Raw genomic sequence first — 21672 nt, 5'->3', positions numbered from 1 at the left:
GCTTAATCAAAGAATATGTAAACCGTGTAAACCCATGATTCAGAGAAGTGTGGAGGTCTTTCTCTCAGCTCTGAGAAAGTTAACTAACTGAGAATCATTCCGACAAAATAGGTACGCAGTGCTGCAGCCTTACCTCAAAATTCGTCTCTTTAAAAACAATCACGTTATTCACAATTTATATTCCTTTCACCTTTCATTGTTCACATCATATTCATCCTTGCTGTCTTCTCCTAATCTTACAGATAACGCACAAGTCCACACAGCACTACTAAATAAGTCAATCACCTACCACACCTCAACTAAGAATATATCAGACTGCGCAAAAATAAACACTGTGCCCCAAGACCAAAGATTGTCTAACAGTAACATAACTCCACAAGTCCTGTACAGTATAGCTGTGTGAAAGTGTTTTGAGCTATGTTTCTTATAATCGGATAAATATCAGACATAGATTTAGTAGCAGAATGCTTTCGAGAATATATTTTTTCGCAGCTCTTGGAGCCTTTCAGAATGATGCCTTATTACACAAGCCGCAAACCTTTTACATTAATGAAACACATTCATCGCTAGTAAATGATGTGAAGCAAGAAACGCACACAGTCGGGCTCTACATATACAGCGTGTTACAAAAAGGTACGACCAAACTTTCAGGAAACATTCCTCACTCACAACGAAAGAAAATATGTTATGTGGACATGTGTCCGGAAACGCTTATTTCCATGTTAAAGCTCATTTTATTACTTCTCTTCAAATCACATTAATCATGGAATGGAAACACACAGCAACAGAACGTACCAGCGTGACTTCAAACACTTTGTGAAAATTTACAATTTGATCACGTTGGAATGAAGCCTCATCCGTAAATAGAACATTTCCACTGAAATGAGGATTGACACATTGTTGGATGAACCATTCGCAGAAGTGTACCCGTGGAGGCCAATCAGCTGCTGATAGTGCCTGCACACGCTGTACATGGTACGGAAACAACTGGTTCTCCTGTGGCACTCTCCATACAGTGACGTGGTCAACGTTACCTTGTACGGCAGCAACTTCCCTGACGCTGACATTAGGGTTATCGTCAACTGCACGAAGAATTTCCTCGTCCATTGCAGCTGTCCTCATCGTTCTAGGTCTTCCCCAGTCGCGAGTCATAGGCTGGAATGTTCCGTGCTCCCTAAGATGCCGATCAATTGCTTCGAACGTCTTCCTGTCGGGACATCTTCGCTCTGGAAATCAGTCTCGATACAAACGTACCGCGCCACGGCTATTGCCCCGTGCTAATCCATCCATCAAATGGGCAACTGCCAACTCCGCATTTGCAAAACATTGCACTGACTGCCAAACCACGTTCGTGATGAACAATAACCTGTTGATGCTACGTACCGATGTGCTTGATGCTAGTACTGTAGAGCAATGATTCGCATGTCAACACAAGCACCGAAGTCAACATTACCTTCCTTCAATTGGGCCACCTGGCGGTGAAACGAGGAAGTACAGTACATACTGACGAAACTAAAATGAGCTCTAACATGGAAATTAAGCGTTTCCTGACACATGGCCACATAACATCTTCTCTTTATTTGAGTGTGAGGAATGTTTCCTGAAAGTTTGGCCGTACCCTTTTGTAACACCCTGTATACGTATAATCGTACACTGCGCTATACTGATAGACTGGAAGCTGATTCTTGGTGTATCTGTACTGGAAAGGACATTTCCTCCATCACATGCGCTGCTCGCTCTCCATCTAGCAGACTGACTACAGCGTATGCCACTGAAGATAGGCCCGTGCTGACTAAACAAACCATTCGAGGGAACTTACACTTACTCCCTGGATTTTTTCTGACTTTTCGACCAATGCTACCTGGTAAATGTGGCAGACTGGCGAGCAGCATTAAAGAATCGGTCGAACTTAATGTTTGTTGGCTACCTTTCTTTAAAGATCTTTCAATAAATCTCTCTGGCAGCTGCTTTTCCTGGAACTAGTATCGATTTCCAACTGACGCATAGACCAAGCTGTGTTAAGGTTGTAACTGTTTCCAGTGTTTGTACAGTAAATCCACACAAACTACAAAAATAAATTTGTGCATGTACAGTATATAGGCACTTATGTACAGTATGTTCTACGTCTCCTCCTAAACCACGGGACCGATTTCGACCAAACTTGGTACACGTACCACTCATTGTCTGGAAAGAATTGCTGAGAGGATGAGAACTACCTACTTATCAAAGAAAGGGGGGGGGGGGGGGAGAGTAAAAAGTAGTGTAGTCAACAACGCGCAAATACCCATATTCTATTCATTCAGTATTTGAGAATGAGAGCATTTAGTGACTTGCAACAAACCACTACGAAACATTTTCTCGGTGAGAACCACCACAAAATAATGAAAGGAAACAGCTCATCGCTTAACAGTCCGCAGCTAGTGGTCGTGCGGTAGCGTTGTCGCTTCCAACGCCCATGTTCCCGGGTTCGATTCCCGCCGGGGTCAGGGATTTTCTCTGCCTCGTGATGACTGGGTGTTGTGTGATGTCCGTAGGTTAGTTAGGTTTAAGTAGTTCTAAGTTATAGGGGACTGATGACCATAGATGTTAAGTCGCATAGTGCTCAGAGCCATTTTTTCATCGCTTAATACATTTCTGCTATTCACCCAGAAAATTGTCACATCGAGCATGACGTTTTAATTTATTACTTACTTTAGTCCTAACTGTGTCCGCAAATCTTTTGCAGACAGTATTCACATATACCACTCAATATACGTGCAAAAATACATCATTATGCGACACACAGTTTAGGAGATGTGACGTCATAACCACTGTGATGCTTGAAAGATTGCCGTATCATTCATGAGTTTAAATTTATTAATTCTTTGATACTAACTCCATTCGCAATATATTTTGTAAACAGTGTTCACATATGCAGCTGAATGTAGGTGCAAAATTATGATTGTTCGACACATAGTTCTGGGGATATGACGTCATTAACATTTAGTTGCTTGGAAAGGAAACTGCAAGGCGAAATTTGTTAAAGATACAGGGAAAATATGTTTACAAATACGTGTGAAAAAATGTGACATAAGGGTATACATCAAAAGCCACTGATCGATTTCAACCAAACATGGTAACATATTACTGTCCGGAAAGGAATAATGTGAGGCTAAGACCTAGCAACCTTCTATTGGGGTGTGAGTGATAACGTGGAGAGAAGATTGGGTAGGAAGAGATGGACAGGCAAACAAGGGGAAGCAGGACAAAGACAAGGGTATGGAGGAGGAGGAGATGGAGAGAGAGATGGGAAGGGGGGGAAGGCAGAGAAATGGGAGATGAGGAAATGGAAAGTGAGAGGGGAGGAGTAAATGAACAGAGGAAGGAAAGAGGAAGAGATGGACAGAGAGATTATTGTGTCGGCTACAGTGGGTGTCAGCACGGATACAAACGAGGAAGGAGAGAAGTTGCGATGGCTGGTGGCAGGAAGGAAAAATGAACTGTACATTAAATTCTTTCTAATTAATAGGACACTTTATTTTTAAAAAGAAAAGAAACGTGAGTTAACTTCTTTTTATGAGGTGTCGCACTGTGCTTCCTGTTCCTCCTCCGTGGAATTAATTTGACACGTTATTACAAATCGCAGAACGCAGGCTAAGTAACGTCTCCCTATTACTTAATACTGATGCTTTCGAAGTTTGCGGCCGAACTGTGGCGACCAGCGATGGGCGGCTGGTTAAGTCAGCGTCGACAAGGGGCGCTCAAACTCTTGTCTTCCTGGAGGTGTGTCGCTGACCTCTCTTTCCATGGCGCACTGGTGAGCGCCTTCTTGACGCCGTTACAGGGCGCTACGCTGGTCGGTGTGCAGTCGACGCTTGGGGACTGCAGAGAGAGATAGGTAGGAGGTGGTCAGAGGGAGTGGGGAGGGGAGGCGGCAGAGCGGCGTGTTGTGATGGGTAGAGTGAGGGAAGCAGATGCAAGTGGAAGGAAGGAAGATTAGGGCTCACGTCCCGTCGACATCGAGGTCATTAGAGACGGAGCACAAGCTGGGATTGTGTCAAGGATGGGGAAGGAAATCGGCCGTGCCCTTTCGAACGAACCGCTTCATCATTTCCCTAGAGCGATTTAGGGAAATTACAGGAAACCTAAATCTGGAAGGCCGGACGCGGGTTTGAACCGGTCCTCCCGAGTGCGGGTACAGTGTGCTAACCACTGCGCCACGTCACTTGGTGATGAAGTTGGAGTAAAAACAGGTTGCTGTTGTTGTTGTTGTTGTGGTCTTCTTTCCTGAGACTGGTTTGATGCAGCTCTCCATGCTACTCTATCCTGTGCAAGCCTCTTCATCTCCCAGTACCTACTGCTGCCTATATCCTTCTGAATCTGCTTAGTGCACTCATCTCTTGGTCTCCCTCTACGATTTTTACCCTCCACGCTGCCCTCAAATACTAAATTGGTGACCCCTTGATGCCTCAGAACATGTCCTACCAACCGATCCCTTATTCTGGTCAACTTGTGCCACAAACTTCTCTTCTCCCCAATCCTATTCAATACTTCCTCATAAGTTATGTGATCTACCCATGTAATCTTCAGCATTCTTCTTTAGCACCACATTTCGAAAGCTTCTATTCTCTTCTTATCTAAACTATTTATTGTCCACGTTTCACTTCCATACATGGCTACACTCCATACAAATACTTTCAGAAACAACTTCCTAACCCTTAAATCAATACTCGATGTTAACAAATTTCTCTTCTTCAGAAACGCTTTCCTTGCCATTGCCAGTCTACATTTTATATCCTCTCTACTTCGACCATCATCAGTTATTTTGCTCCCCAAATAGCAAAACTCCTTTACTACTTTGAGTGTCTCATTTCCTAATCTAATTCCCTCAGCATCACCCGATTTAATTCCGCTACATCCCATTATCCTCGTTTTGCATTTGTTGATGTTCATCTTATATCGTCCTTTCAAGACACTGTCCATTCCGTTCAACTGCTCTTCCAAGTCCTTTCCTGTCTCTGACAGAATTACAATGTCATCGGCGAACCTCAAAGTTTTTATTTCTTTTCCATGGATTTTAATACCTATTCCGAACTTTTCTTTTGTGTCCTTTACTGCTTGCTCAATATACAGATTGAATAGCGTCGGGGAGACGCTACAACCCTGTCTCACTCCCTTCCCAACCACTACTTCCCTTTCACGTCCCTCGACTCTTATAACTACCATTTGGTTTCTGTAAAATTTGTAAATAGCCATTCGCTGCCTTGTATTTTATCCCTGCCACCTTCAGAATTTGAAAGAGAGTATTCCAGTCAACATTGTCAAAAGCAAGGTGGCGCATGAAATGTGTTACCATTTTCTTTTTGAATATAAACTTTATTGCCAATACAATCTGAAAGGAACATATACTACAATGAAGAGCCGTCCGTGGAGATTTGTTCTAACCCAGCACATGCTCAGTATGTCCACCATTTCGTTTCCTAACTCCCTTCAAACGAACACTGAAGTTAGTGATTACCCTACGGCACATGTCTTCCGTAATTTCACTGTAAGCTTGAAGAACAAGTCTTCTGAGCTCCAATGAATCACAGGGACGTTTCGGGAAAAGTTTTTTCTCTAGGTACGCCCAAAGAAAAAAGTCACATGGATTGAGGTCTGCACTACTGGGGGGCCATTTTGGCCGTCATTGAAGCGACCTGGAAACCTTAGTGAAATGATCCGCATGTCGAAATGCTCGTGTAAAAAGTCAAACACAGTGTTTGCAGAATGTGGCCTTGCTCCATCTTGCATGAACCACTGTGTGTTGAAGGGCAAGGCAGTAGCAAGACGCTGTGGAATGAAGCTATTGCGAAACATGCTCAAATAACGCTCGCTGTTCACAGTTTCTTCAAAGAAAAAGGGTCCAGTAAGTCCGTCACTGGAAATTGCTGCCCACGCTGTAATCCTCGGAGCATAATGTTGTCGTTGTTGAAGCACTTGTGGGTTTTCAGTGGCCCAAAAGCGTACATTTTGTTTGTTAACCACACCGTCCAAGTGAAAATGCGCCTCGTCTGAAAACAAACGTTGTTGAGAGTTTCTTCCCTATCCTCCGCGCACTGAGCGAACAGTTGTCTCTGCTGCTTGTGTTATTCAGTGAGCTTCTGTGCACAGGTCATCTTGTATGGGTACATATGGAGGCCACTTTTAAGAATTCGTTGAACGCAGCGTCTGGATATTCCCAGTTGCACTTCTGCCTTTCTACATGATTTCCCGGGACTTCTCTGTGCAGCAACTCGTACTGCTTCAATATCCTCCAGCGAACAAACAGGCTTAGGCCGAGGTCGCTTCGGTTCCAATACTGTTCCTTCCTATACAAATTTATCGTACAACCTGTGGATGGACTTCTTGCGAGGGACCCATCGTGTGTTAAACTGTTGTCGAAAACGCCTCTGAGTCACAACAAGGCTTTTCGTTTCATGAAAAAGTAACACAATTACCGATCGTTGCTGTGTCCTCAGTCTTCCATTGTCAGCCATTGCTGCTTACTAGTCTCCTAGCGGCAGTATCGTGAATTACACGTCATTTCATAACTCATTTGTTTTTCCAAGCTCTGCTGGTACTGCTGTAGAGATCCCAGCGGGATATCTAATGTGCGCAGTAAATTGTGAAAGGAACAATTAGTAACACATTTCGTGCGCCACCCTGTACCTGGGTAGCGCTGGGTACACAATTGGTGTGCGATTAAATAACAACGGTTTTGTTGCAACATTTTAGTATATTCAACAAACTCCCACGAAAATGGGTGAGAATGTTCAGAACTGTATAAATGCTAGGTGTGTTATGGCTACTCGACAATAATCGTATTTGTGCTCACTCTGTGTAGATACACCTTGTAACAAGCAGACCGAAATGACCAGCTACCGAGCATTTCGACACGAACTTGGAGGTGGTTTGCAGCGCGTGAAATGCTAATGTTGTGTCCGGTTTTATTTCGCGGTGGTGACCACTTCGTTGTTTTTTTTTTTTGTTTTTTTTTTTTTTTTGGTAACGCCGCAGCCGCGACCGCGCGCTTTAATGACAGAGGCAGAGCGGAAACCTCAACGCAGATGGATTCCGACGCGAAACCGCCGGCGTCCCCCGCGCGCTGTCGCTCGGTTCACCGACGAGCGGTCGCCCCCGCGCCGACGTCAATTATGCACGCCAGCAGATGTGGCCGGCTCGCCCCCGCACCTGAATATTTCCTTCCGTCCGCTGCCAGCGTCCGTCTCTTCGCGTGCGCCGGGATGGCCGCAACAGACGCTGGCTTATCAATGTCTTAAGCCGAGCCAGTCACGTATGGCAGAAGGCGCTATGTAACGTAGATCGTCGAACGTTGTCTTCCGGCTGGCGCCCACGACGAGAAACTTTGGCCGCAACAGTAACTGGGATGCCTTTGGTAACAGAGATAGGAGTATCAGGCATTCTGAGTGGCCACAATAGCATCAAACGTATTGTTCGTGATCCTCTCGAGTTTTTATTCTGTTCTTAGGAACTAGCAGGTGAGAGTTATTTCGATTCCTTCAAATACCTGTGCGTAACATGCTGATGTTGTTGTTTTTATGATCTTCAGTCCTGAGACTGGTTTGATGCAGCTCTCCATGCTACCCTATCCTGTGCAAGCTTCTTCATCTCCCAGCACTTAGTGCATCCTACATCCTTCTGAATCTCCTTAGTGTATTCATCTCTTGGTCTCGATCTACGATTTTTACCCTCCACGCTGCCCCCCATGCTAAATTTGTGATCCCTTGATGCCTCAGAACATGTCCTAACAACCGATCCCTTCTAGTCAAGTTGTGCCACAAACTCCTCTTCTCCCCAATTGTATTCAGTACCTCCTCATTAGTTATGTTATCTACCCATCTAATCTTCAGCATTCTTCTCTAGCACCACATTTCGAAAGCTTCTATTCTCTTCTTATCCAAACTATTTACCGTCCACGTTTCACTTCCATACATGGCTACACTCCATACAAATACTTTCAGAAACGACTTCCTAACGCTTAAATCTATACTGGATGTTAACAAATTTCTCTTCTTCAGAAACGCTTTCCTTGCCATTGCCAGTCTACATTTTATATCCTCTCTACTTCCACCATCATCAGTTATTTTCCTCCCCAAATAGCAAAACTGCTTTACTACTTTAAGTGTCTCATTTCCTAATCTAATTCCCTCAGCATCACCCGATTTAATTCGACTACATTCCATTATCCTCGTTTTGCTTTTGTTGATGTTCATCTTATATCCTCCTTTCAAGACGCTGTCCATTCCGTTCAACTGCTCTTCCAAAACTTTTGCTGTCTCTGACAGAATTACAATGTCATTGGCGAACCTCAATTTTTTTATTTCTCCTCCTTGGATTTTAATACCTACTCCGAAATTTTCTTTTGTTTCATTTACTGCTTGCTCAATAACATCGGGGATAGGCTACAATTTGACCCTGCGAAAGGTAAGTGCGTCCTGTATTCACTGGGACTGTGGTCTGGAGTGTACAGGGCGTTCCAGATGAAGCGTATGTCTCTGTAACTCACAAAATAACAGATTACATGGACATTTATTGAGATAGGTCCACATAAGAAACATTACACTGAGATGAAAAAGGTCATGGATATGTAGGTCTACAGGCCTTTCTTCCCCAGAACAAATGCAAGAAAAATTTCTTTCCAACCAATGGGGGCCACAGGAGTTTTAGCCAACGACCCCCTTCTTCGGCATAAGCGCAGGTTAACTCCTGTTACTGTCCAATGACGGCGGCGTACCAGTGCTAGCCCGAGGCATTTACGCTTTAATCCCACATCTCCAGCACAAGTGTGGGAAAACTCCCATTTATAAGAGAAAGTGACACTGGACTGTCATAGTGCTCAATCTACAAGTGACACCACATATCTTGAAGATGATCCCAGCAGAGGGATCGAAACGTCGACTGTTTGAAGAAATATGAACGCTGCCGAACAACCCAGAAGATTTTAACGTCAATCATGTGATACCTCCTAATATCATGTCGGATCTCCTTTTGCATAGCGTGACATGGCCTCAACAAATCGCTGGAACTTTCCTGCAGAGATATTCAGCCATGCTGCCCCTAGACCCGTCCATAGTTGCGACAATGTGTAGAACTTTGTGCACGAACTGGTCTTTCAATTATGTCCCATAAATGTTCGATGTCGGGTTATCAATTCCCTCGAATTGTCCAGGACGATCTTCAAACCAATCGCGAACAATTATGGCCCGGTGACACGGCGCATTGTCAATCATAAAAATTGCATCGTTGTTTGGGAAATTGAAGTCTACGAATAGCAGCAGATACTGGCCGAACATAACCATTACGTCAATGACCGATACAGTTCCACTGGAGGAGCAGTACATTTGATGGAAACATGGCCAACGACATTATGGAGACATCACCAGCTTGCACGGTGCCTTGTTGACAACATGGCTCCGCGCCATCATGACCACCCTACCAACAGCTCTTACCAACTGAAATCGGAACTCATACGACCAGATCAAGGTTTTCCAATCGTCTGTGGTCCAATCGAAACTGTCACGAGCTCAGGATGGGCTCTGCAGGCCATATCTTACTGTTAGATAAGGCACTCGCGTCGATCGTCTGCTCCTATAGCCCATTAACGCCAGATTTCTCCGCCCTGTCCTAACCAATACGTTCGTCGTACGCCCGGCACTGCTTCCTGGGGTTATTTCACGCAGTGTCGCTTGCCAGTTAACACTGATAACTCTAAGCAAACGCCGCTTCTCTCGAGAGAAGGTCATCGGCCACTACGTTGTCCGTCGACAGTCATTACTAGGCCACAGGAAATCCTACGTGGGCACGTCCTATCGATCGTCAACTTAGCTGGTACATTAACACGTGATTTGGAATCCTTGGGGATGAAACCAATGGTCCCACTACTTCGCAGGAACCGCGTGATTTTGCAAGAAATGAACAACAGGTTCCGTGCAAGATGGTTGGGGCGCCCTAATCCTAAGGATTGGTCCGAATGCTCGCCCGATTTAACACCAGCTGATTTCTTTTTGTGGAGACATCTAAAGAATAGTATTTATGCCAATGAACCCACAACCCGAAATGAGTCAAACGGCGCATCGAGGAAACACGTTGCTCTCTGACACCAGCGCTGTTACATCTCGTCCGCAGGTCTTATAGAATGCGTACTGTGTTGTGCATTTATTAACGTGGGCGATCATTCGAACATCTCACTTAAACCAACATTTCGCCACTTCAGCATTTATCTGCAAACAACCAAGTACTTTATACAGCATGTTGCATCCACTTCTAACACTTTGAAGGTCTCTAGTTCCCAAGCTACACATATTACAAATATGATTTAAACTGATTTGTACACAGCTGGTTTAAAACATCAGCTACATGACAGAAAAAACTAAAGTTCTAGTAAAAAACTGTATCTCGTTGATGTAACTCTCTGGAAAATAAGTCAATAACCTATGTTCAAAACCGGCAGAAAGTGTAAAGTTTCTTATGTGGACCTATCTCAATAAATATTCCTGACACCTATTTTTTGTATGTTACAGAGGCGTGCACTTTAACTGAAACACCCTGTATACACTGTCAGAAATGGAAATTGTTATATCATAATGAGATACAAAAGCCTGATATTTTCAAAATTTGTGACGTTGTTCACCACGTAAAGGGTATTAAATGAATACAATTTCATTTCATTTGAAACTGATCCATAATCAGTATGAAAACAGACCCCTGTGGGCACCAATTCTCTTTTGTTTTCGTTGTGTCGTCGTTAACAGACAGACTCGAGATGTCATGCTTGAAGCATATGCTTTTCAGCTTCATGGCTGTATTCTGGTATGAAAGTATGCGTCTTTGCATCACATCATTGACGTGCTGTACGGTTGCCAAACCAGGGGACAAAGCAGTCCAGTCAAGAATGCGTTAACTCCGCAGGCGTTTCTGGAATGAACTAAAGTGTGGGTCTTGCTTTATCCGGCCAGCGTATGGCATTCAGTACCCTTGCAGTCAAGGATTTGACAACAGGGTTTCCCACGGAGCGTGCCTCTGGATATTCTGTCAAGTTATTTTTTCCATTTTATGGGTAATATTTCGATGAAAGATACAGTTGTCTTCTTCAGGCGCTGCGAGTTTTGCTGATACACGTATTCGCTGCCGGGATTCCAACCAAACTGTGAACCACTGTTGGTCTCACGCCGCTATTTATAGTCGAATTCGGTTCCCGACGCCAACTACTCCCGCTGATGCCCTTTTGTTTTTCAGAATTCGCACTGATATTCCGTGAACCGCAGCGTTTTCTAACTCTGACGCCTGTGATGGTCGACGAAATATGAATAAATCAAATGGCGTTATTTAAACTGAAACAGCCGTCCCTATTTATTGGAGATCGTGACTTCTTTATTTCAATACACTCCTTAGTTATGCTGTCCCAGAAACTTGGCGTTTGCACCACGATACTGATCTCATCGTATTTCGTATTGTGATTATATTCGAGGCGACAGCTAAATTGCTTGGTTATTTTAGTCGGGTATGTGGCCGATGTTCCTTGCGTGTCTCCTCGACTTTTATGAAAGTCTGTTCGGCGTAAGGGAAGCCACATTCGCACAGAGTGCGGTACACACACGGCTTTCGTAGACTAAGATCGTCTTCACTATTCGACCATCAATAGTTCATAGTCTAGTTGGAGTCTAGCAGCGAGTACACGTAACAGCAGAACTCGCAGCGCCTGAAGATGGCTGTTGTGTAGATCTCGAAATGTTGTACATAAAACAGAAACGACAACTCGGCAGAACACCCAGAAGCTCACTATTAATCAATCGCGCAGAGAAAACCCGAGGGATTCAACAATTACCAAATCGGTATTTTGGCTATATCCATTGGCTCCCAACATCATATTTCCAGAAGTTGAACGGTTGTGGGTCTCTAGAACGGGTCAGGTGGGACACAAAAAGAAGTTTTTCAAACCGAATGGCCATAAATACGACACTTATTACAAATCACGAGGTGGAACGTTTTTGGCCACAGGATTTGTGCAGAAGCTTGTTATGCAGAAGTGATTTTTGTTCGGGAATAATAATTCTTAATGAATCCTGAATGAATTTTTTTTATTAAAAACAATTCTTAATTGATTTGTTATGTGCATTGAAAACGAAAATTTCGAAAAGTCTCCTTTTTCAAATTTATTAGGGATTTAACAACAATATATAACATTTTTAATGACAAACTTGGGCTATTTGGATGTCATTAGGTGTAGTTCTCTTTCTGATCTGGTGAATTCCTTACCTGAAAAAAGTAGCCTATAATTAATCACTAACCTGACTAACAACGCGACTCCACATGACTCCCGTGCGGAAACAAAACTTTGATAGAAACGAAGGTAGCACTAAATTTCAATTTGACCACTTAAATCAAAACATGATATTCGCTAGTTATATTCTAGTATCTTCGTCCAACACACCGAGAGCGTTTCGCCCAGTTAACTTTGATTTACTGCAAACAATTGCGTAGATCAAGATTCGTCATCATCAGATGAAGTGCTTGTACTAACAGGAAGATGTCGCGAGGAATTACTGAAAGGCAATGATGGCTCCGACCTCGAGACATCTCTCTATGGTACGATAAATTCATGAGTTGTATGAATCATAGTTGGTTTCACCGACGTACTGATATGTTGGTTCTTTTTATTACAACGAGAAGAGAAGGACATAGAATTTTTTATGTGGTCCTGCAGCAAAATTTAACGGTCAAGAATATCTTGCTATCATTTCTGTCTAGGTCTCACGAATATTTATCAACATATTGTCATGAAATATACTTCCTGAAAATGAAAAATACTGCGGAAAAGTGGAATCTTATATAAGCACTGTGAATGACCAAATCCTTCCTTCTAGAAAGAGAAGAGTTCTGAGATGTTACTAGATGATGAAAAGCTCTCGGGTTCAGAGCTAAGTGGCAGCGGATGATGGGTATGTACTCGTCGAAACGCCGCGATATTTCAACGCTGTCACACGCATCAGAACCTGATATGTTTTGAATATCAATAAACCTAGGCATATTTGCATTCATGTGCCGCTTGTTAATCGTTATCCTTTGTCGCTTGTGTTTTCATTTTAAATAAAACTTTTATTTATTACTAGTGCATGAAACTGCATCATTGCATGATAGCTGAAAGACAGAAAAATCTGATAGTTATGTGCTAAGTGTGGCGACGGCAGAGGAAAGGGTCGCTGGACTTCTCTGTGGTAACCAGTCAGCTACGGAAAACCATAGGTAAGAGGTTACTACTGACTGGAAAGGCTACCGTTCCGTTTAATTTTCAGTAATAACATTGACAATTTCAGTAAGCAACTAGCAGATTTTTATACGTTGCCCATACGACACTAACAATGCTTTGCGACAGCAGCATACGGTCAGTTTATAACTGAGGTTGTCACATAGCAATCGAACCATATGTGACAAGTTTTCGTTGGAGACTAGGTATCGATGAACTTTAAACTACAAACAGAGTTTTGTGAAATCTTTACTTCTTTTCAATTTCTTGTCTTATTGTTAGAGAGAAAGCTTCATGAATTGAAAATCACGTGTAACAAAGGTAATATTACTTTTTCAACAATTGCAGCATTAATGAAAACTGTAAGCTCTCTCTTGAAGTCATGCTATATGAACGAATATTCCATCAACATAATTTTAATTTTAGTAGAGTTTGGATTCTGTGTTTCCCAGAGACATGAATGGGAATTTCAGTTTATCATTAAATTTTTCCACAGTAAATATGGCAGAGCAGAGTCTCTGGACTGGCCATGAAAGACATTTTACCCGGAGGCGGCAGCCTTTTTGAATGAAATTTTTCCCGGAAGAAGAAGGTCGCTGGTTTTTGCTACTGTGGGTCAAGGACCGCAGGTGTATCACGTGACAGCCGGTGCGAGCCCGCAGGGTTCGGTGACAGCGTAGCGGGGGGTAATTACGGGGCAACGGGCTAACGTTCGTGGGACTCGAGATGGTATCGCGCGACTAGCGCCCTTGCTTTTGACAGCTCCCTGAAACCGACACGGGTAACCCAATACGCCGGCGGCATTTCCATCTGAAAGCGACAGGGCACAAGAGCCACCCCCTCCCTTCTGCCGTCGCCACTTTTGAGCTGTTAGCGTCTGTGTTGATTCAGAAACTTTTGTGCGCATTCTGTGACGCCTATTCCTGATACGTCGTTTTTGGTTTCCTGTTTGTTTACAGGCACGGAAGAAGAGCGACTTAAGCCATGGTCACCACAACTAGACGACATTTCCCTCAAGTAACTGCGCTCCTTCACTTTCATCTCGTACTACACTGTGTATACCGTAATCATTGTCTGTAATCTACAATTAATCTTGTTAAGTGTACAAATAAACCAAATAAATGTTTCATTATTGTCATATTACTTTGTTTCATTCTCCTTGAACATATCCTGTATTTTATGAAATTCTCCTTTGCCATGTGGTACGTGAATGTAGCGAAAGAACATTAAAAAGTAGCCTGTCAATAATTCGGTTACAGTTTCATTACCCAACGCCATGATCGCCCACACGACAGCTTGTAGTGAAAGGGAGCAGCGGCTACACCTCAGAGTTTGGAGTATTTTTAATATTTATGAAGACTAATGACAACTTTAAAATACCCATAGAAAAGTTCCAGTCACGGCCCTGTTAAAAATCTGTGTAATATCGAGTTTTAAATCATTTACTTGTAAAAAATATTAAATAAAGCTTTTCCTTTCCCTGATAGTTAAGAGGAAAGAGGAGGACCCCCCCCCCCCCTTCCTTGCCTCCGGATATGGGCGCCCTTGCTCAATGCTACTTACAACACAGGAAGGAAGAAAAGAAGCTTGAGCGTCCCGTCAATTTCGCATCGAAATCAATAGATTTTTTTTTTTTATTTGTGGTAAGTTCTTATGGGACCAAACTGCTGAGGTCATCGGTTCCTAGACTTACACACTACTTAAACTAACTTACAGTATGGGCACACACCCATGCCCGAGGGAGGACTCGAACCTACGACGGGAGGAGCCGCGCGAACCGTGGCAAGGCCCCTGAGACCGCGGGGCTAGCCCGCGCGGCAGAGCTGGTTTATTATCTCAGCTGGACAAGTGTAGGGCGGAAACAGAGTGTGCCCTTTTTGAAGCACCATATTGGTGTTCATCTTAAGTGTTTTAGGTGAACCACAGGTTTTTATCACTAACACTTGTCACTGGGCTTAATTTAGCTTTTGCGAGTACTCACGTAGTCAATTTTCTTAGTAGCGCAAATACATAGATTGGTCTACGAAACAGTACGGTAAGAATAAATATTTAGTCGATTTTAAGATATCAGTACTATAGTTTTATTGCACTTTACATGTGGATTTGAGTATGCCTCATCTAAGAATAGTCGGGGACATTACCTCTGGTCTTTCGTAAAATATTTCTAATTTCATTTTTATATTCTTTAGGTATAGTCAGTCTAAATAACGACTTACCATCGTGTATTTCATTCCACGTCCAAAACGCAGGTTTGGTTACTATAAGAAACAATAGTTTGGTTTAAACCATAAAATAGTCTGGTGGGGTGTTCACTTCGCCGAATGTCGCCTGAGGGTAACGTATATCCACTCTACCAACTTAGCACCGATTCTCGGCATCTTGTGTGTTGTATGTAACATCGGATGAGCATTGCATGTTTGAACTGACTTCATCTACATACTACAATAACTAAATCCGTAATATCCGCTAAAAACATCAGAGAAAAGTAACCAGATGACCCTTAGAAAACTAACTCGTACAGGAGAAACATCTGTTGAGCTCAACGGGTTCATGCTTCCAATATGTCAATAATATTTGTGGTGATGAGAGGAGTGTCTTAAAATTCGTAGCGCAGTATTTAAGTGAGCTAGGGAAAGGCAGATAAAAATCTATTTTTCTATTGCGAAAATGTCAGACATGCTCTAAAAAGATGCAGTACTTACTAAAAAAACGAATGGAATCCCTTAATATAACATTCCTATGTGTATATAGCAACATTACGAGAAACGATTCTTCAACAGATCTTACATTGGTACCAAAATTACAACAATCCCTGTAATGACCAACCGAGTTACAATAGAATAAATGTAAGATACTTTCAGAAATTTTTCTACGTGTGAATGGCAGTTTGAGGATAGCTAATATAGAACAAAACGACTGAAACTGTAATAAGCACTGTATTCTGCTTGAAGAAACTGAATGAGTTTCAAACAAGTGTATGTGACCTACTATAAATGTAAAGGATATAAAAGAACAGATATAAGATAAGAATATAAATAATGAAAAGTTGTGTGAAATTTTTATGAAACTCTCACTTACAAGTCGAGTAACACAGGGCTGTGGTTCAACAGCAACACTCAATATTGGTCTATGGTATTTCCGCTAACTTTACTGTTTTACTAATGAGCTTGTCGAAGCTAAGTGACTTACTTCTCGCTGGTCAAATATCTAAGCGATATAGCTCGTCAAAGAACACGAGCTCACCATTCCGTCTCTCCAAAGGAGAACAAAGAACTGCGACCATGTTTTAGTCTGAAAGAGCACCAACAACCGAAATCCAAAGACAACAATCGCAAAAAAAGAAACTAATAAGTAATGGTTCAGGGAAACGAAATGAAACTCACATTAGACATGCTTTTTAGATGGATATGGGAATAAACGTAAATGTGAATTTCATTAGAGCTTCATGGTAGAAATTTCTACAAAGTGCACAGAAAAGCGCAAGAAGTAAAAAAGTGACTTATCGCATCAATTCTCCCAACAACAACAAAAAATTTTGTGATGAAGTGTGACTGCACTACCAGCAGACGGAGACTATTCGTCTGTATTATAAAGCGCAGAAGAATAAATAAAAGTCTAACCCATTCAAGAAGAGTAATCATTCAACGTTTTTAGTGCTAAGAAAAGCCCAACACTGTTCTACTAGAGGAACAAAAACGATCACACGTTGTCAGTACATGTTGTGCTTTGAGACGTAGTCTTACATGTGCAAGTGTTGTATTTGACAATGGAGTGAGTGCATTAATCAGACGATTCAACGATTTGTGCAGGTTGCAGATCTCGGTCTTGTGATCGACCTGACGCAAAGAGAGGCGCTTTGTTGATTTATTATACTTTTATTTCACATATCTGGACAATTACCAGGAGACAATATTAATAATGTAACAATTGTATGTGTGCAGGTCATGACGCGGACAGGCAATAAATGTGGCCAGGAGGTATAAAAACACAAGCGATGATGTAAGAAAGAATATGGTGAAGTTCTCTTAAAAAAAAGAAGAAAAAAAGTTAATAAATCCGGCGAAGATAATAGAGAACAAAAGCCTTTCTTCGTATTTGAACGCTGAGGTTGACCTTTAACCATTAATAAGAAAAAGTTACAGTGATGACAGCAAGATGTGATTTGTTTGTTTCTCGCTGTCGTACGGTTCTAGAACACATGATATTTTTTGGAACGGTTAACAACAATGTAAGATGAGTCCAGAGTTTTCTTATATCGGACAAGTAGAGCCAAACTAGTAAACTCATCAGGTGAAACTTCCTGACAGATTAAAACTGTGTGCCGGACCGAGACTCGAACTCGGGACCGTTGCCTTACGCGGGCAAGATCCCGAGTTCGAGTCTCGGTCCGGCACACAGTTTTAATTTGCCAGAAAGTTTCATATCAGCATACACTCCGCTGCAGAGTGAAAATCTCATTCTAAAAACTCATCAGGTCTTCTGTAGCGGTTATGGTGAGATGAGAGGCATTTTTATTAGTAAGCGAGGTGCTAAGGGAACTCTACATTAGGATATGCTGAGGTAGACACATATGTGATGAGCATTCTGCTTGACAAGTTGCTATCAGCTTAACTACCACACAGGAGAATGCAGCACAAGCATTTGGAAATTTCCAGTGCTGGCACTGAATTGAACCACATCACAATAGTGAATATTCGACAGAGCAAATGGCCAAACTTGCCTGTGATTCAAAGCTGGTGGGAATAAGTTTTTGGAATAAATGTGTACAAACGCTATAAAGTTTCCTATATAGTATAATAGTGCTTTCTGTGCAGTTGAGATAGTGTTCAATGATGATTACATCAGGAGATTTAACAGATTTTTTGACGGACGGGAGGTAAACGCTCTCGGAAATGAAACCTGATCAGCTTTGAATGAGACATTGAAATTGCCTGGCGTTTCTTTGTATTTCGTTTCAGTCCAAGATTTTGCACCCATCTGGACTCGAAGCCCAATTATTAGAGCAATAGCATATTTCCTTCCCGTTTTCGATGCTTTACTGTTACGGGAAGTCGTGGGTCTAAAAATTTTATTCTAGGAGTACATAACGGACGAATCATTTCTGACATACGAAGAGAACAATACCTGACCTGTATAGTGTTGCTCCAACCACAGCACGGTGCTTTTCGGCAGTATTCTGCCATCAATAAGTGCATTACAGTTACACGTACTTTAATCTTAAGTGTGATGAGGTTTACTTGCTGGGTGTGCCGATGAGGTTATATGCTGACTAGACAAAAGTCATGGGATATATATATATATATATATATATATATATATATATATATATATATATATATATATATATATATATATATGTATGTATATATATATCAGTGAGGTGACTCAAACAGGCAATTAACTGAAGGCATATACTGACCACATAGCACAATATCGTCCCAGCCCTTCGCCCCCATGACGGGATATCCGGACACGATCATTGACCTGCTGCAACAAAAAACGTAATTTATCCGACTAGGCAACACAATCCCATTGGTTCACTGTTCAACATAATCATCCCGCGGCTAATGCAATCGCTACTACGATGTCGCTGGGTCAACATGAGAACGCGTAGGTGTTGTCTGCTGGCGACCCTCATGTTCAACAATGTGCACTGAATGGTTTGCTCCTAATCACTGGTGCCTGACCCAGTAGTCTATGTTGTTGTCGTATCTGTCACAGATCGCCGCCTCTCGCCAAGTCTCCGACCTCCACATTCTTTTGTGAGTTGTGAACGTCCAGAGTCTTGTCACTTACTCGTGGTTTCACCGCCCGTCATCCACTTTCCATAGATCATAACGACAGTAGCACGCGAGCAGGCCGTCACTTTCACCACTTCCGAGAAGCAATCTGCCCTTTGTCAAAGACGCTAGAGTCAGTGGAGTCAGAGACCCGTATTGTTGTTACAATGATTCCCCAATATCTTAGAACAGTGGTTCCCAACAGGTGGTCCGCGAACCCCCACGGGGTCCGCGAGCTATGCCAGATGGGTCCGCAAGATGCTATTATAATAAAAAATATATTAAATATATTTCGTATGATAACTGATTTTTTTGTTTTGGCCCCTTCATGCATGAGCAGAGCTTTAGCGAACGCTAACTTCTGCGTCTAGCGTCTTCCTAGAGACAACTGACACTAGCACAAAACTAGAATTAGATAGAGGCAAATAGTTCTACTGCATGCCGTTAGACTGCGGGTGCTGCCTCTTTGCAGCTGTCAACTGACAGTCACTTTATACAGAAACTTGCATTTCAGACGACAATCGGCCATTGTTAATTTATTGGCAGTGCTTTCACAGACCGTGAAAGTTTCAAGTTTGGTACCTAATATTTCAGAAATATTGGACTCAAAAGTCAGATTGAACTCTTCTCATTAAGAACTGAAAATTAAAATTAACTGTATACTGATGGAGTACTCTGTTGTAATTGTATTTTTTCAAGTAAATAATCCATTTTATGAAATTAGTGTTTTCTTATTTTTCACACATGTCTACTCAACGCACTCTCAAGTGTAGTAGACTTGAAAGACCAATACACTCAGTTTTTATTTTTTCCTGTCATTTTCAATTTTGAGCAATAATCAGAAATTTAACAATAACAATGATGGCTAAATTGAAGAAGTTTTAAACTCAATATTTTTTCAATTATATGTCAATGATTTTTCTGAGTACCAAAAATAGAAAACGTATAAAAAGACTCTTAATTTGCCTTTTTTAGGTACTTGATACTGCGATATGACAAGGTACCAGTCATGCTTGGTGAAGGAGTCCTCGAAAAAATTTTGTTGGGAACCCCTGTCTTAGAAATTCAGTGCCCAAACTAACAGATATTACGACGGATCTAACGAAGACAATTGCCGTTAAACTACCACATGTGAGAAACGTACGAGGGATGATCAACGTAGACTATTTTTTCCTGTAGCTTCCTTGGTAATTTTCTATCTGTAACACGGTTATTTGAAAAGAGCGGTTTCTTACGTATAACATGCATAGGCGACTGCACTCGCGTATCGGTTGGTTGGTAGCGATGCACTATTTGGTAGACGCTCTTTGCATTTCGCATACCAAAGAATGGAGATGACGCGAGAGGAGCAGTACGGCGCAATAAAATTCTGTGGCCGTTTAAACCACACAGTCACTGAAACTAAAAACTGCAGCAAACATATGGTGAAGATGCACTACTACGTGCGACAGTGTTTAGGTGGTTCAAGGACTTCAAAGAAGGCAAACGTGCCCGTTTTAAGGAAAGTGCACCTGGCGTTTCAGCTTCTGCTGTGACTGAAGTCATCACCAACATAGTTGCTGTGATTGTCCTCGAGGATGGGCGGATAACATTACGTAATGTCAGCGAAGTGCTCAGAAATATTTTATACGTCGGTGTCTTTACGATTGCGCATTATCATCTCGGTATAACCAATTTTCGTGTCCACGGGGTGCCACATCGGATGACTCCCGAACAAACGGCTGTGCGAATGCAGGCAAGCCATAACGTGCCACCTGTCTTTGTTGATGGAGGGATGTGTTTCTGGGATCGACTATGATCGATGATGAGTCACGGCTGAGTCATTATGATACTGAAGGAAAACGAGCCGGCACACTGTGAAAATTGCCAGATCCTGCAACATCAAAAATGTTGAAAGTTGTTCCCTCTACAGGGAAAGTGATGGTGATCACATTGTTTGACTGTCATGGAATTATTTGCCTGCATGCAGTTCACCCTTACACTACTGTTACACCAGCATACTATACGTCAGTACTGACTGAAATGAGGAAGCACATTGCAAGGAAACGACCAGAACTTTCTCGAACTGAGTGACGATTCCATCATGACAATGAATGGCCTCACGTCACAGATCAAGTCACGCAGTTTCTGGCTCAATTCAATGTTACCTACACATCGCATCCTCCTTATAGCCCCGATCTTGCACCCTGTGTGTTTTTTTTATTCCCATCACTATAAGCAAAGGTTCGGGGTTATCGATTTGAGAACTCAGAAGTATTGTTCTAGAAAACTGAGGCGATTCTCAAAGACTTGAAAAAGAATGGCCTGCACTATGTGATCGAGGATTGGCATAGAGACGCTATAAAAAGTGTAATAATGTAGGAGGCGAGTACTTTGAAATAGATGGTGTAAGCATGGAAATGGAGTAATAAATATCTGTGAAAAAAATAATCCGTCTTGCCCTCGTAAGTACGTATGCGCAAGTACTACAGTGTCGAAGGAGATAAAAAATGAACCTTCAAATATCATTTTACCAAAGCTGATGGGCGCATGCAAACCCGCGTACAACGGTTATGCGAGGTCATCAGAAAGAATCTGCAGAAAACACGAGGGTCGGTAATGTGGGTGATTACTTTCTTTGGCCCAACATGT

General features: G+C 42.3%; 1 protein-coding gene across 1 annotated transcript in view; it reads left to right on the top strand.

Moving 5' to 3' along the window:
* The window catches only part of LOC126335490 (protein big brother), a 215149-nt gene extending 200748 nt beyond the window's left edge, over positions 1-14401 (top strand). Inside the window, exon 7 of the mRNA XM_049998820.1 lies at positions 14221-14401. Coding sequence (XP_049854777.1) covers positions 14221-14262 — 42 coding nt within the window. The 3' untranslated portion in view covers positions 14263-14401. The remainder of the gene's footprint in view (positions 1-14220) is intronic.
* The last annotated feature ends 7271 nt before the right edge of the window (positions 14402-21672 follow it).

Source organism: Schistocerca gregaria, chromosome 2, assembly GCF_023897955.1.
Source record: "Schistocerca gregaria isolate iqSchGreg1 chromosome 2, iqSchGreg1.2, whole genome shotgun sequence".
In the NCBI taxonomy this organism is placed as follows: domain Eukaryota; kingdom Metazoa; phylum Arthropoda; class Insecta; order Orthoptera; family Acrididae; genus Schistocerca; species Schistocerca gregaria.
Note: the sequence above shows the minus strand (reverse complement) of the source record. Positions and strands in the feature narration are given on the sequence as shown.